This window comes from Oryzias melastigma, linkage group LG15, assembly GCF_002922805.2.
Source record: "Oryzias melastigma strain HK-1 linkage group LG15, ASM292280v2, whole genome shotgun sequence".
NCBI classification, from domain to species: Eukaryota; Metazoa; Chordata; class Actinopteri; order Beloniformes; family Adrianichthyidae; genus Oryzias; species Oryzias melastigma.
In genome coordinates this window covers 948568-962463 of record NC_050526.1, presented here as the reverse complement: position 1 = coordinate 962463, position 13896 = coordinate 948568, and the positions used below count along the sequence as shown (strand labels likewise).

Genomic DNA, 13896 nt, shown 5'->3' with positions numbered 1-13896 from the left:
GTTTAACATTACACAACTTTCTACAATCCATCTTTCTTTGGACGCACTGTCAACATGTGGCATCATGTTGGGCGTGACTCCAATTATGTTTAAGAATCTTATAACACAAAGTATTGATTCCAGTTTTCAAACTGCCCGAACCACCATCCACAGTCTAAATTATTCCCAACATTCATTCCCTCTGGAAAACTCTTCTCTTGTTCATGCTTTTATAGATATTCCCAGTGGCTTGGTTGTTTATCCGTAGTGAAAAAGAAAACTTTTAATTAGCACTAAAATAAGGGCAAACATGTCCAGTGGAGTGTGTAGAGGTGAATATATGTAGAGAAATCACAGTTCAAATTCAGTTTCTGCTTCACAGATGTAACATTTTTAATAGAGAAGGAAAATCAAACAATATTTGGTGAAGTTTTCATCGCAGATTCTCAGATTAACAGGTTCTATTTTTACATTTCAGCAGTCTTTGTGTATCCTTGTTTAACTTGACCATGTCTTGCTAATTCTCAGGTGACTCAGGTGGTCGGTTATGTGCTTGTGCTGAGGAAAGTTGGCAAAACTGGTCTCCTTGATCTTGAGCCAGTTTTGGGCTCTGCGCTCTGCAGCGTGGGAGTGCTCCTGCTCCCGGGTCATGTACGGCCGGCTGATCCAGTATTCGTTCTCGGCTTCACGCTCCAGGTTCTTCAGGGTGTTGCGCTTCATCTGCCATGTGATCTGCCGCGGCCGGCGATACTTTCCAATCCACTGCTTCCCAGGGATACCTTTCCGCAGCAGGGTGAGGGTGAGGAACATGATGGCAGTGTAAATCTGAAAGCAAAAAGAGTTCAGACTTAGTGTTAAAAATGTTCAGACTGAATTGACAGCAGTCTGAAAGTCTCCCAGCCAGCAAAGCCAAGTGGGCCCCATATGGTTTAAAAGTGGGCAGAAAATGTGTTTGTCCACATTGGCTTAAAGGGACAGAGTTGGTTGACTTGCTACGCTATCCAGCCAACTGGTGGACAGAGGACCTTGTTAGCTCACAACAGCGGAGCTAGCTAGCTCACTACAACAGAGCTTGCTAGCATACTACAGAGGAGCTCAATAGCTCACTGTAGCAGAGCTTCATAGAATGCTACAGTCGAGCTCACTAGAATGCTACAATGGAGCTTGATTGCATGCTACAGCAGAGTTCGCTAGCTTGCTATATCAGGCTTGATAGCATGCTACAGTGGATTTCGCTAGCATGCAACAGAGGAGCTCGCTAGCTCACTATAGGAGAGCTTCATAGCATGCTACAGTGGAGAGGAGCTCACTAGCTTGCCATATCAGAGCTTGATAGCATGCTACAGTGGAGCTTGCTAAGATGCTACAGAAGAGTTCGCTGGCTTGCTACAGAGGAGCTTACAAGCTCGATACAGCAGAGCTTGATAACATGCTATAGTAGAGCTCGTTAGCATCCTACAGTGTAGCTCGCTAGCATGCTACAGCAGAGCTTGATAGCATCCCACAGTGGAGGTGACTAGACTGCTACAGCAAAGTTTGCTAGCTTACTATAGAGGAGCTTGCTAGCTTGCTATAGCAGACCCTGACAGCATGCTACAGTGGAGCTCACTAGCATGCTACAGTGTAGCTCGCTGGCATGCCATAGTGGAGCTCGCTAGCATGCTAAATTGGATCTTGCTAGCATGCTACAGCAGAGCTTGATAGCATGCTACAGTGGAGCTCGCTATAGCAGAACTTGACGGCATGCTACAGTGGAACTCGTTAGCATACTACAGTGGAGTTCGCTACAATGTAGCTCACTAGCTGGATACAGCATAGCTCGCTAGCACGCTTCGCTGTCCCCAGAGCAGCTAGCTAGTGTAGCAAGCTAACCCACTGAATCCCCACTTGTGTTGATGTGGACAAACCCAATGATTTTTCTAATGAAATACTACAAACTGCTTTGACCATCCAAACATTTGTCTCCAAAGCTTGTATACTACTGCCAATCTATCCCATCCTGTGATCTGCACTACAAAAAAACCCCGAAGATTTGTATGCAAAAGATTTTTTTTAATAAAAAGTTGAATACAAATTTTCTCAAATTATACCAACAAACTACCATAAAATTGTTCGTTTGGCAAGTATGCTTCGAATTTCTTTTCTACTCCCTTGTGTGATACTGCATGTTTGTCACATATACGTCACGGTTGTCGTGGCCGAGTGGTTAAGGCGATGGACTAGAAATCCATTGGGGTCTCCCCGCGCAGGTTCGAATCCTGCCGACAACGACATTTTTTTTCCCCAAATACTTACTTTTTAAGCGCAATTGGTATTAACTATGACAATTAAAAGAGATACAATGCAATCCTGCTTTTTCTTACTTTTTAAATTTATTGCTCATTTATGCCGACTGCAATTGGCAGTTAGGCAAAGGAACCGATACCTTATTATTATAAAAATAATAAAACTATTATTACGGATGTAATTTGATATTTTCCAGCAACGCAGTGACTTACGGGTCATGTAATTGACAATTTACACACGTTTTTTTTTTTAATTCAAAGCACATTTAAAGCCTCTGAAAAGCGGCGTTATTGTACCTGCAACTGCAATTGTTACAGCTCGAAATAATCCACTTTACATTACGCTAAGTGTGCAGAAGTTAGTCATAAATACGAAATAACATATCACAATCCTTATAAATACATGATAAAACCAGTTTATTCAGATTCACAATGTTTACGTTTGATAATGACTGCAGAGTCCAAGGGCAAAGGAGACACGAAGTCGCTGAAAGCCCACAGACATCGTTCACCTCATGTTTCTTCATAAACGTACCTTATTTCACCTTCAGCTTCCAAGAATTAAGTTCAAATTACTCCAAAAAATGTCAAATAAAACATCGGGCACGCGGCAAAAAGGGTGAAAAGTGTACTTCCGGATTATCTACGGAAAGGCGAAAGGCTCAAAATACCCTCTCTCTCTTTCTGCGAAAAGCAAAAAGAAAGTACGCCACAAAGTATTTTGTGTTATATTTCGTTACGTTCTTGTGTTATTGAATTAGTTTCGGCTTTTTCCGTCAGGTTTAATGTTTTATTCCACAGTTCCCACGTCCGCATGCGTCTGGTTTGTTGATTGTTCGCATTTAAAATGTTTTAATGGAATAAAACATATTTTATTTTTTTAAGAATTGTAATTATTCTATGTTCTCAGTAACCATGACTTCTTGTTTGATTGCTTGCGATATCTTAATTGTTTTTGGAACGAAATTAAACCTTTTTTTTAATTAATAAAAATCACATACAACTTCCATTTTCAACGATCCTCTCTCCTCCCACTGCAGAGGGTTCTGCAGGTTTATACGACTGGCCGCTGTTCTTCACTTTGTGTTGCCACAGAGCTGTCATCCAGATCACTCACGATGATTTTCACGCTCTTCTCCGCAACGACATGGACTTTATTGGCTCTTTTCTTCGCCGTCCTTTTCCTGTGAGTATGAAAAGTAACTTTATTTTTTTTCTTGAGTTGTTCCATTCTCTCTCCGAACTCTGAAAGTCGCTCTTTCCTTAGATATGGGATCTGGCCGTATCGGGTTTTCAAAAACATGGGCATCCCCGGACCGATGCCCATGCCGTTTGTTGGAAATATTCTGCAAATAGGGACGGTAAATCAAACTTCAATTCCTGCTGTGACACACCTGGCAATATTTAAATCTACGTTTCTGTCATTTTATTCAGGACCTTTTGGGCTTCGACCGTCGGTGCCTGGCCAAGTATGGAGAGGTTTGGGGGTACGGTTTTGCTTCATCACAGGCACAGCTATTATTATTAGTGACGCAATTATAAAAGGGTTTATTAATACTTTTATTTCTCTTTTCTGATAATTATTTCAGAGTTTTCGAGGGACGTCAACCAATCCTGATGGTTGCAAATACTGAGATCCTCAAAGCTGTGTTGGTGAAGGAGTGTTACAGTGTGTTTACAAACCGCAGGGTAAGTCATTATGAGCTCTTAAGTAAGATAACATGTTCTATGTTAAAGGTGAGCCATTCATGGTAATAAAACAACTTTAAAAGAATTCATTTGCTTAGAAACAATAAGTTGATTTGAAGATTTCATGTTAGTTTATGTGATTTTTCCTGGAAAAGTTCATACTCTTAAAGAGAACACAGTTGAAATCACTGCTTTCTGATAGGAAAATATGTTATTTATTTTTCGAGTTCCAAGTTTTTGTAGATTTAAATGCAGTAAAGCATTCAAACTCAGAATAATAACTTCTTCCTGTTTGTTATTGTGTATATACATAAATTTGCTTCACTATCTATTGCATAATCACAGATTGGGCAGGTGCAAAAGATTTTTTACAACCTAATTAAATTTAAGCTTGCAGGAAATAACAGAATCTATTCTTAGCTTTGATTCATCTGATCTTTTGCAATGATTTAAAAATTAAAGTTGGAAAATACAAAAATGAAAGGGTTGATTTGAATCCTGCAAGAAGTATTTGTACTTTAGAAACGGTTTAGAAACGTACAGTTTGGTATGAGAACTCTGGGACGCAGACTCTGGGATGTAGATCCTTGGATGCAAACTAAGGGACACAGACTCAGGGAGGTAGACTCTGGGGTGGAGATTATGGGACGTAGACTCTGGGACGCCGATTCTGCAAAGCAGACTCTGGGATGCAGATTAAGGAACGTAGACTCTAGGGTGTAGACTATAGGCGGTAGACTCTGGAATGCAGTCTCTGGAACACAGACTCTGGGACGTAGACTCTGGGTTGTAGATTCTGGGACGTAGACACAGGGACATGTCGTAGATTCAGAGGTACACACTCTAGGACATAGATTCTGGGATGCAGACTCTTGGTTGTAGACTCTGAGATGTAGAGGGATGGGCTGTAAAAACAAACATTTCTGAACCAACTCTGGCCTCTTTTGGCCGGTTCTGCTGTTATTGTTGGACTGCTTCCAGACAAGCCCAGAAGACAAACACAGGAAAAGATAAATCGTCAAAATGATTGCAGCTTCAGTACTAGAGAAAGTTCATTTGTTGTACTTTTGCTGTACTGATTCAATACTGTTAACCTTATTTTGACTAGAGTGAGATTTTGAGTTTGTATTTTGCTAAGTCCCAGTTCTAAGGGAAAAGGAAGAGTTACGCAACATTAAGAAAAAAGACAGAAAACCAGGAGGATTAAAACTGGCAGGACAGCCGTTTGTTGGTTGAACAGGTCCAGGAGTGAATGCATTGGAACGTAAATTGAAGATGATGGGGAGAAAAGAGAACAAACACAAATTCTCAGGCTTACAAACAGAAAATGTTCCCCAAGATACTACAATTAATAAAATGTACAAATATCCAAGGAACCCAGAGAGAAATTTAAATAAGAGCTTTATTTCAGAATCATTGCTAAACTAAAGAGACAGTACTAAAACCAAAACTAGGAACAAAAACTATTAGTGAAAGCGAACAAAATTAAGGAGAAAAACCTGGATTTCTAAGGCTTAGAAACAGATTCCTGCCCCTGGAGTAGGGGCATATATCTTTATAAGCACTTATCCAATCAGTGAAAAGCTTTTATTTTACCATTGGGGTTTTGAGAAAGTTTTCATTTAGCAAAACAAATGAAGAGAAAAGTTACAGAACTTACTGTATTCCAAGCTTTCTTGTTCTTTTCCTGCATTGAATAACTAGTAATTTGCTGCTTAAAACAGAGACTTTTAAGAAAAAAAGAGCCATAAGAAAGCTTTGTGACTCTTGAGTCTCTGTTTCTATCTGACAATCCTGTTTTCCAGGGGGAAAAAAACAGATGAAGCAGTTCTGTTACACTGCAAATAGACGTTCCTTCCTGAATGAGATGCTTCAGCTGCAGAATTACAGATTTTTTGTAGGAGTCCAGGCTGATGAAGTAGAAGGAACTTCATCAATCTTGTGAATCAAATGTTTTCAAGACATATCTGATTGATTGGAATGTGTCCAAACTCAATGCTCCTTAACTAAGTAAAACTATTACAGACAAATCAAATAATTTGCAGACAATGAAAAAAAAACATAAGATGTGTCTGTAGTCAACATGTTGGATAACCATTATCTGCTGTTGAACTCTCTGCTTAGAACTTTTTTGCAGAAGATGGACCACTAGCTGATGGGATTGCAGTTGTTAAGGATGAACAGTGGAAGAGGATCCGCAGCTCGTTCTCTCCATGCTTCACCAGTGGAAAACTGAAACAGGTTACTGGTTTTTTATGTTTGCTGTGGATCTTGCTCTAATTTTTCTATAAGTCTGAACAACTTGTTGAAATGTTTCTAGCCTCAAGATTTACAGATATACAGTGGAGCAAAAAGTATTTAGTCAGCCACCAATTGTGCAAGTTCTCTCACTTGTAACCATATTAGGCAAAACCTTTGTAATAGAAAAAAGTAAATGAGCCAATAACAGTTTTCTTTGAGTTTCTCATGAAACCTTGTAATGCTGAGTAGGAAAGTCTAAAATGTTTAAGAATTATTAGGCTGTTATGATTATTTCTTACCAACTATAATAAAAAAAATTAACTTTTGTCTTCCTTTGAAGTTTTTTGGTTAGGCCATGTGTTCATGACATTTACATAAATGTTGTTGAAAAAGGTAAATTGATCAAGTATTTCTTGATCCTTTTGGGACTTATTTTGAAAAGACCCAACAAAAATAATGAGAAAAAAACATAAAAAGCCCTTTACTATCCTCACCATGAACTTTTTTTCTTCTGTCTAGGTTTATCCCATTGTTACAGGCTACGCAGACCGACTCGTTGAAAAACTTGGACGAATGAATTTGGATGAACCAGTTGAAATTAGACAGTATGTTGTTCATCTTAAAATACCTAAATTCATCTGCTTGTCTCATTCAGGTTATGGAAATAACCATGTTTTTGTTTAAAAAATCTTTCTGGCTTTAATTTTTTGGATATTTGTCAAATCTCAGTCAAATTAGCTGAAAAACCTCCATTTAGGTTGCAGCACGGTGGCGTTTTGGTTTAAGCCAGGGGTGTCAAACTCAACCGCACAAGGGGCCAAAATCTAAAACACAACTTTGGATAAACGAACAGGATAAACATGTATAGAACACTCTAAAACTACATATTTAAAACTTTAGAACCTTAACTTAACATAATTATAAACTAGATATATAGCATTACCTACGCTAACGCTAGTGTGAATGCTGTAAGCTGAATTTAGCAGCTGAAGATGCTGAAACTAATAGCTAAAAACACTGAAGCTGACGACTGAAAACGCTGAAGCTAATAGCCAGCTAAAATGTTAGCTAAATGCCAAATTAGCCTAGAATCTAAAAATAAAAAACATAGGTTAGACAAAAGAGCTAGCATTTAGCTGAAAAAATAGCTAAATTTCAAAATATCCAAAAAAATGAAAAATCCTAAATTAGCCAAAACAGCTAGCATGTAGCCGACATATTAGCTAAGCTCAAAAACAGCCTAAAAAACAAAAACAAAACGCCTAAATTAGCCAAAACAGCTAGCATGTAGCTGAAATATTAGTTTAACTCAAAATAGCCTTAAAAAATCTTAGTAAATGCCAAAATAGTCCAAAAAGCTAGCAGAATGCCAATTTTAAAAAATGTAAAAATGCAACTTTTTAACAAAATTATAATAAAAAGGCAGGAATATGTTTGCAGAGGATTCTACAGGTCAAAATGTTGTGAAAATAAATCTGTTTTATTTTTTGGTTCTAGATTCGTGGCACCGTACACCATGGATGTTGTGGCCAGCACAACTTTTAGCGTGGAAACAGACTGTATAAATAACCCAGACGACCCCGTTAATATTCAAGCCCAGAAAGCAACAACCTTCAATTTTTGGCCTCTTATTTTAAAAAGTAAAAGACAACATCTCTGGAGTGATTTTTGACATGGTATCAACATCATTGCTTATCAATGTGTGGTCTATTTCAGCAATGGTTCCTCTCGGTGATCTCCTGTTGAAGCTCTTCAAATTTGAAACTCTCCCCAGATCTAGTGTGGATTTTTTTTATGATATCATCAAGAGACTGAGAGACCAACATAAGGCAGGGAAACTGGTAAGGATTTAACTGTGAGGTGCAAAATTTGTACATTTTTTTAAATATCTCATTTAGTTTACTGGAACTAGTGCAGTAAACCTGTTACTGTTAGATTCCATAAAGATACAGTGTTTTCATTTATAATACTTGCAGATATATACTATATTTTCTGTTCTATAGGGCGGAACGGATTATTATATAGTGCACTGTCCATTTTCAAATTTATCTCATACATGTATAAGCCACACAGGACAATAAGGTAAATTAAGCAAGACAAAAAAGTCAGAAATAAATCCGACTTTATTAACTATATTTACAGTAATTCTAGAACTTGTTGGTAAAACATTAAAAGCATTAGCGTGTTCAAAATACCTGTAACTCCCAGCCCTGTTTGTAACACATAAAAAAACAGACTGATCCCAGCCAGCAAGGCCAAGTGGGGCCTGTAAGTTTAAAAGTGGGCAGAAAACATGGACCTCAATTGGGTTTGTCCACATTAGCTTAAGTGAGCACTCAGTGGGATAGCTCACTGCGCTAGCCAGCCTCCCAGTGGAGGTAGGAGCTAATGAGCTCCACTGTAGTGAGCTAGCAAATCCGCTACATCGAGTTAGCAAACACTGCTGTATCGATTCCCGTTGTAGCAAGCTAGTAAGGTCTGCTGTATCGGGCTAGCGAGTTCTGCTATAGCGAGCTCCATTGTAGCGAACTAGCGAGCTCAGCTATAGCGAGCTCCACTGTAGCCAGCTCCGGTGCATCAAGCTAGCGAGCTACACTGTAGCTACCTGACGAACGTCGCTGTATCAAGCTAGCAAGCCCTGCTGTATCAAGCTAGCGAGCCTTGCTGTAGCGAGCTCCATTGTAGCCAGCTCCGGTGCATCAAGCTAGCGAGCTTTGCTGTATTGAGTTCCACTGTATCAAGCTAGCGAGCTCCACTGTAGTTAGCTCCACTGTAGCAATCTAGCGAGCTCCACTGTAGTTAGCTCCACTGTAGCAATCTAGCGAGCTTCACTGTAGCAAGCTCCGCTGTAGCGAGCTAGCGAGCTCCACTGTAGATACCTGGCGAACTTCGCTGTATCAAGCTAGCAAGCTCTGCTATAGTGAGCTTGTTAGCTCCATTGTAGCGAGCATGCGAGCTCCGCTGTATCAAGTTAGCAAACTTCATTGCAGCAAGCTAGCGAGCTACACTGTAGTGAGCTCGGCTAGCAGTTGAGCTAGCAAGCTCAACTGTAGCTAACTAGCGAACCCTGTTGTATCAAGCTAGCGAGCTCCGCTGTATCGAGTTAGCAAGCTTCAATGTAGCGAGCTGCCTGCTAGCCCACCCACGAGTCAGACAAGAATTTCTAATGAACTCTAATGAACTCCTGCCGACTCCTGAACTCTATGTCCTAGAAAACAAAACAGGTTCTAAAAATTCAGCTAAAACGAGATAATTATAAGGAAAAGACCACTAGGAACACTTTTAAAATAGCTCAAGAGCTGATTGAAGTTGGACCTTAAGGCTTGTAGGTGTGCCTAATAGTGTGGAAAATACAGTATCAGGGAGTAATAAAAGCTGCTCAACCTGTTGAACTATAGAAACTCTGTGAGGTGGTATTTCCACCAACAACGCCAACAGTGGACAAGTATAACCACGAGTGTGGAAATGCTTTTGTGTTGAAACATTACAGCCAGAAGATGTTTATGTGAGAAACAGAGAAATATTTAAGGTAGTATTTACTCTATTTCATACTATTATATTGCAAAGTTGTAAAGCTAACTTTTGAGCTTATTCCTTTGGTGTCCATAGATGTTAACTTCTGGTGGATCTTTGACTTAATGAGGTTTTTCATTTCTTTTAACTGACCCAAGGCTGCTCAACTTTGTGCCTTGAGATCTACCACCTTGGCTGTTTTCCAGTTCTCCCTGCTGGACTCAAATGTCCCTTTGTTCTGACTAACAAAACCGGCCTGAACTTGAAAATGGGAAGGCCGGTTCAGACCATTTCAGTCTTGGTCTAGAAAAAATACATCCTATAAAAATTCATCAGCTGACTTCACTAACGCATATTCCAGATGGTTAACGGCTGCATATCTATTTTTTATCTTCAAATACAGACTCGACCAGACTTTCTCGAGGTGCTGATGGAGAGCGAGATACCAGAAGAAGATCTAAAGAAGGGAGAACCAAGTAAAGGTATGTTTGATTCCACAACGTTCCTTCTTAAAGGACATTGTTACCCAGACGGGACATTAATGTCAGTAAAAAAAAAAAATCCTAATTTGATTAGGTAATGTATGTAAAATGTATGAGTTGAAGATTTCATAAAAACTAGAATACAGAAATGTTCCATGTGTTTCTCAGTTTTCTTTCATAAACAAGAGAAGCTAAATCTCATAGTAATTGGGCGTATTGTCTAAAAATTTAAGGTTTAATTGGAAGACCCCAAAACACAACTAGAAAAGTTGCATTATTTGCGATAATGTGTTAATGCTTTTTGGTGAATGTGGTCCCTGAAGAGGCTGAAGGTTTTTGCAGAAAATTGTGATAGACTTTAATCAGTGAAGGGATTTGCTAAAAATGAAAGACTGGAAATTTTGTTAAAGAACTATGAAAGAGCGCTGAGGTTGACCTAAATTTCTGAAAAATGTTGTAGTAAAATTGCCCAAATTAGTCCAAACAACCTTTGCCAAATTAGCTAAAACAATCTCGCTAAATACTAGCTAAACATTCACTCTAAGTGATTCTCCTGCGCCTTTCTGTATGTTTTTTGGAACATAAAAAAATGTTTTCAAATTATTCAAAAACTTTGTGCACTTTGAAACCATTGTTTTCAGGATTTTTTTTAAATAATTTGGCAATGAGCTGTTATCTTAGCATTGTGCTAGCTTGTTTTGGTAAGTTGGGATCTGCTGAGGTTTTTTATGTTCATTTTATAATATTTTAGCTACACGCGACCTTTCATAGCAATTTATTATCTACTAAGGCTGCTTTTAAGTGTAGCTAGGAACAGGCTAATGATTTTGGCTAATGTTTCTTGGGAAATTTTTAGTTTAGCTAATATTTTAGCAACAGGCTTATGTTTTTGGCTAATTTGTTATCTACTGAGTTTTGTTAGGGTAATTTTAAGTTTAGCTTATATTTTAGCAACAGGCTAACATTTTTTAATAATTTTACAGAGGATATTGTGGCTATTTTGAAGTTGAGATAGTATTTAGCAATGTGGTAGCTTTTTAGCAATGTGCTAGCTTTTTAGGCTAATTTGGCATCTGCTATGTTTTTTATGCTAATTGTATCTAATATTTTAGAACATGCTGACCTTTTATAGGTAATTTGTTATTACTTACATTTTTTGGCTACTTTTGAGTGTAGCTAGGAATAGGCTAACGCTTTTTTTAAAATTTGGCAAACTGTGGTTTCTTAGGCAATTTTTAGTTTAGCTAATATTTTAGCAACAGGCTAACGTTTTTGGCTAATTTGTTATCTACTGAGTTTTGTTAGGGTAATTTTAAGTTTAGCTCATATTTTACCAACAGGCTAACATTTTTTAATTTAATTTTACAGAGGACTTTTAGGTTATTTTGAAGTTGAGATGGTATTTAGCGATGTGCTAGCTTTGTAGCAATGTGCTAGCTTTGTAGGCTAATTTGGCATCTACTAAGGTTTTAGGGTCTTATTTAGAGTTTAGCTCATATTTAAGCAACAAATTACATGTTTTTGCAAAATTGGCATTTTTTTATTTATTTTTAGTCAGTGGTCTTTCATAGTTATTCAACAAAATTTCTTTCAGCAAATGTTGCGATTTGCAAGTAGTTTTTATATTTTCATCAAAACTCTTCATCAATTAAAGTAAATTGCTTCAGCATTTTCAGCAACCAGATTTAGCAGAAAGCATTCACACTAGCATTATTGCAGGTAATGCAAGTTTTCTAGAGCATTCTGTGAGCTATATGGACATGTTACTGTTTGAATCAAAAGTACAGTTTTTGTCGTCGTTCTCACTATTATCTCTGTTCAGTTGAGATGATACTCTTGTAAATGACTGAAATCAAGCAAAAAGTACTTTTAAATTAGATACTGAAACAAAATGACTCATGGCAAAGACTTTTTTTGTTCTTGATTGCAGGTTTGACAGAACATGAGGTAATTTCCCAGGCCTTTGGCTTTGTATTGGCTGGCTATGAGACAACCTCCACCACTCTGACTTCCATCCTCTACAGTCTTGCCACAAATCCTGATGCAATGCAAACTCTGCAAAAAGAAATCGATAGCAGACTACAGAAAGATGTACTATGACTCAACATACATTAATACTAACGTTCTATCCAAAAACTACACCATCCTCAACTTTTACTTTAATATTGTCTTCCACATTTTAGGGACCGATTTCCTATGAAGAGCTGAGTGGTCTGGAGTATCTGGACCAGGTTATTAGTGAGTCAATGCGTTTGCTTCCAGCCGCACCTCGACTTGACCGGGAGTGCAAAAAGACCATAGAGATCCATGGCTTCACCTTCCCGAAAGGAACCGTGGTTGGGGTTCCTGTGTCTCTTTTACATACGGACCCACGTTTCTGGGACTCACCTGAGGTTTTCCGGCCAGAGAGGTGAACTAAAAGAGAACATATTGTAATTTTACATACATTTAATTTAAAAGTCTTTCACAAAGAATATGTCTGTGTAGATAACACATTGGTTTTGGTAAAAATCTATGTATTTTAAAGAAGAAAACAGGTTAGAAGGAGCTTTGTTTAGTAATCTGCTCTTCTGAAAGAGTATTTTGATAGAGTAGAGGTGTATTCAACCCATTAAAAAAAACAGGTTGCCTCACAATCTTGTCGTCTGCACAGATTCAGTAAGGAGAATGCAGCAGAGCTGAACCCGTATGCTTACATGCCCTTTGGTCTGGGGCCTCGTAACTGTGTGGGGATGCGCTACGCGCTCCTCATCATGAAGGCGGTTATCGTGCGGCTCTTGCAGAATTACGACGTGGAAACGTGCAAAGAGACCTTGGTGAGACGCCTACGTGGTGGCGGTGTGTCAGTCACGGTTGTTGTGTTGCTGATTCGTTTCCCTTTTATTTCTACAGATTCCCATGCAGTACGATACACAGTTTCAACCCATCATACCAATAAAACTCAAGTTTGTTCCAAGAAAACAATAAAGTTACGACCAGTGTGATCTGCATCTAACTCAAGTGGTAGTATAATAGAATATCAGTAAACGCTAATTACACACGTGATTCTATTATTCAAATCTGATGTATTTGACTAATTTTGAGAAGCATAAAGGTGTTTGGGACTTTTCTGTTAACTAAAAAAATAAATGTTTTTACACCTCCATGTTTCATTCCCTTTTGTTAAATGTTGGATTTTTACACTAAACCAGGGCTGTTAAACATGCGGCCCGCGGGCCGGATATGACCTTCTAAATGGTTTAATCCGGCCCAGTTGTGAAGAGAAAAATTGTAAGGATGTTGGGGAAAAAAATCAAGTTTTTAGCCCATTCCTGTGGGCACAGGAAATGGCACAATTCCACCACTAGGGGAGCAAAGGAAAAGCAAAACCAGCATGACAAGAGATCAGGAAAGAAAAAGGATCAGGTGTGACATTTCAATTACCAAAATATTCTTCTGAAAAAGAAGAAAGATTGACGTGGAGTGCCGAGCTTTCCTGGAAAAATGGACAAAACAAAAACAAAGCTACGGATAGCAAGTTCACTATTGGTTATTTTGCTGTTATGTTCTTAGTCCGGCCCACTTGAGATCAGACGGGTTGAATATGACCCGGAACCAAAATGAGTTTGACACCTCTGCACTAAACAGTTGACTTTAGTGAAACAAAAAAGAATAATTATCAGAACTTCAATGAAGTAGCCTACAACAGATTTCATGGTGGAGTGGAC

General features: G+C 38.5%; 2 protein-coding genes and 1 non-coding gene across 3 annotated transcripts; 2 read left to right on the top strand and 1 right to left on the bottom strand.

Moving 5' to 3' along the window:
- Positions 1-347: 347 nt before the first annotated feature.
- On the bottom strand, positions 348-2955 carry mrpl57 (mitochondrial ribosomal protein L57). The gene is made up of 2 exons (XM_024297118.2): positions 2800-2955; positions 348-804 (listed from the first exon to the last, which is right to left on the bottom strand). The coding sequence occupies exon 2, from the start codon at positions 787-789 to the stop codon at positions 478-480; it is 312 nt and encodes a 103-aa protein (XP_024152886.1). The 5' UTR covers positions 790-804; positions 2800-2955; the 3' UTR covers positions 348-477.
- On the top strand, positions 2168-2249 carry trnas-aga. The gene has a single exon. It is a non-coding gene; the product is annotated as a tRNA-Ser (tRNA).
- Positions 2956-3281: 326 nt separating the features above from the next.
- Positions 3282-13334, top strand: LOC112161723 (cytochrome P450 3A40). The gene is made up of 13 exons (XM_024297115.2): positions 3282-3450; positions 3532-3625; positions 3699-3751; positions 3854-3953; positions 6078-6194; positions 6714-6799; positions 7692-7834; positions 7911-8035; positions 10111-10189; positions 12120-12280; positions 12373-12599; positions 12843-13005; positions 13082-13334. The coding sequence occupies exons 1-13, from the start codon at positions 3383-3385 to the stop codon at positions 13154-13156; spliced, it is 1491 nt and encodes a 496-aa protein (XP_024152883.1). The 5' UTR covers positions 3282-3382; the 3' UTR covers positions 13157-13334.
- The last annotated feature ends 562 nt before the right edge of the window (positions 13335-13896 follow it).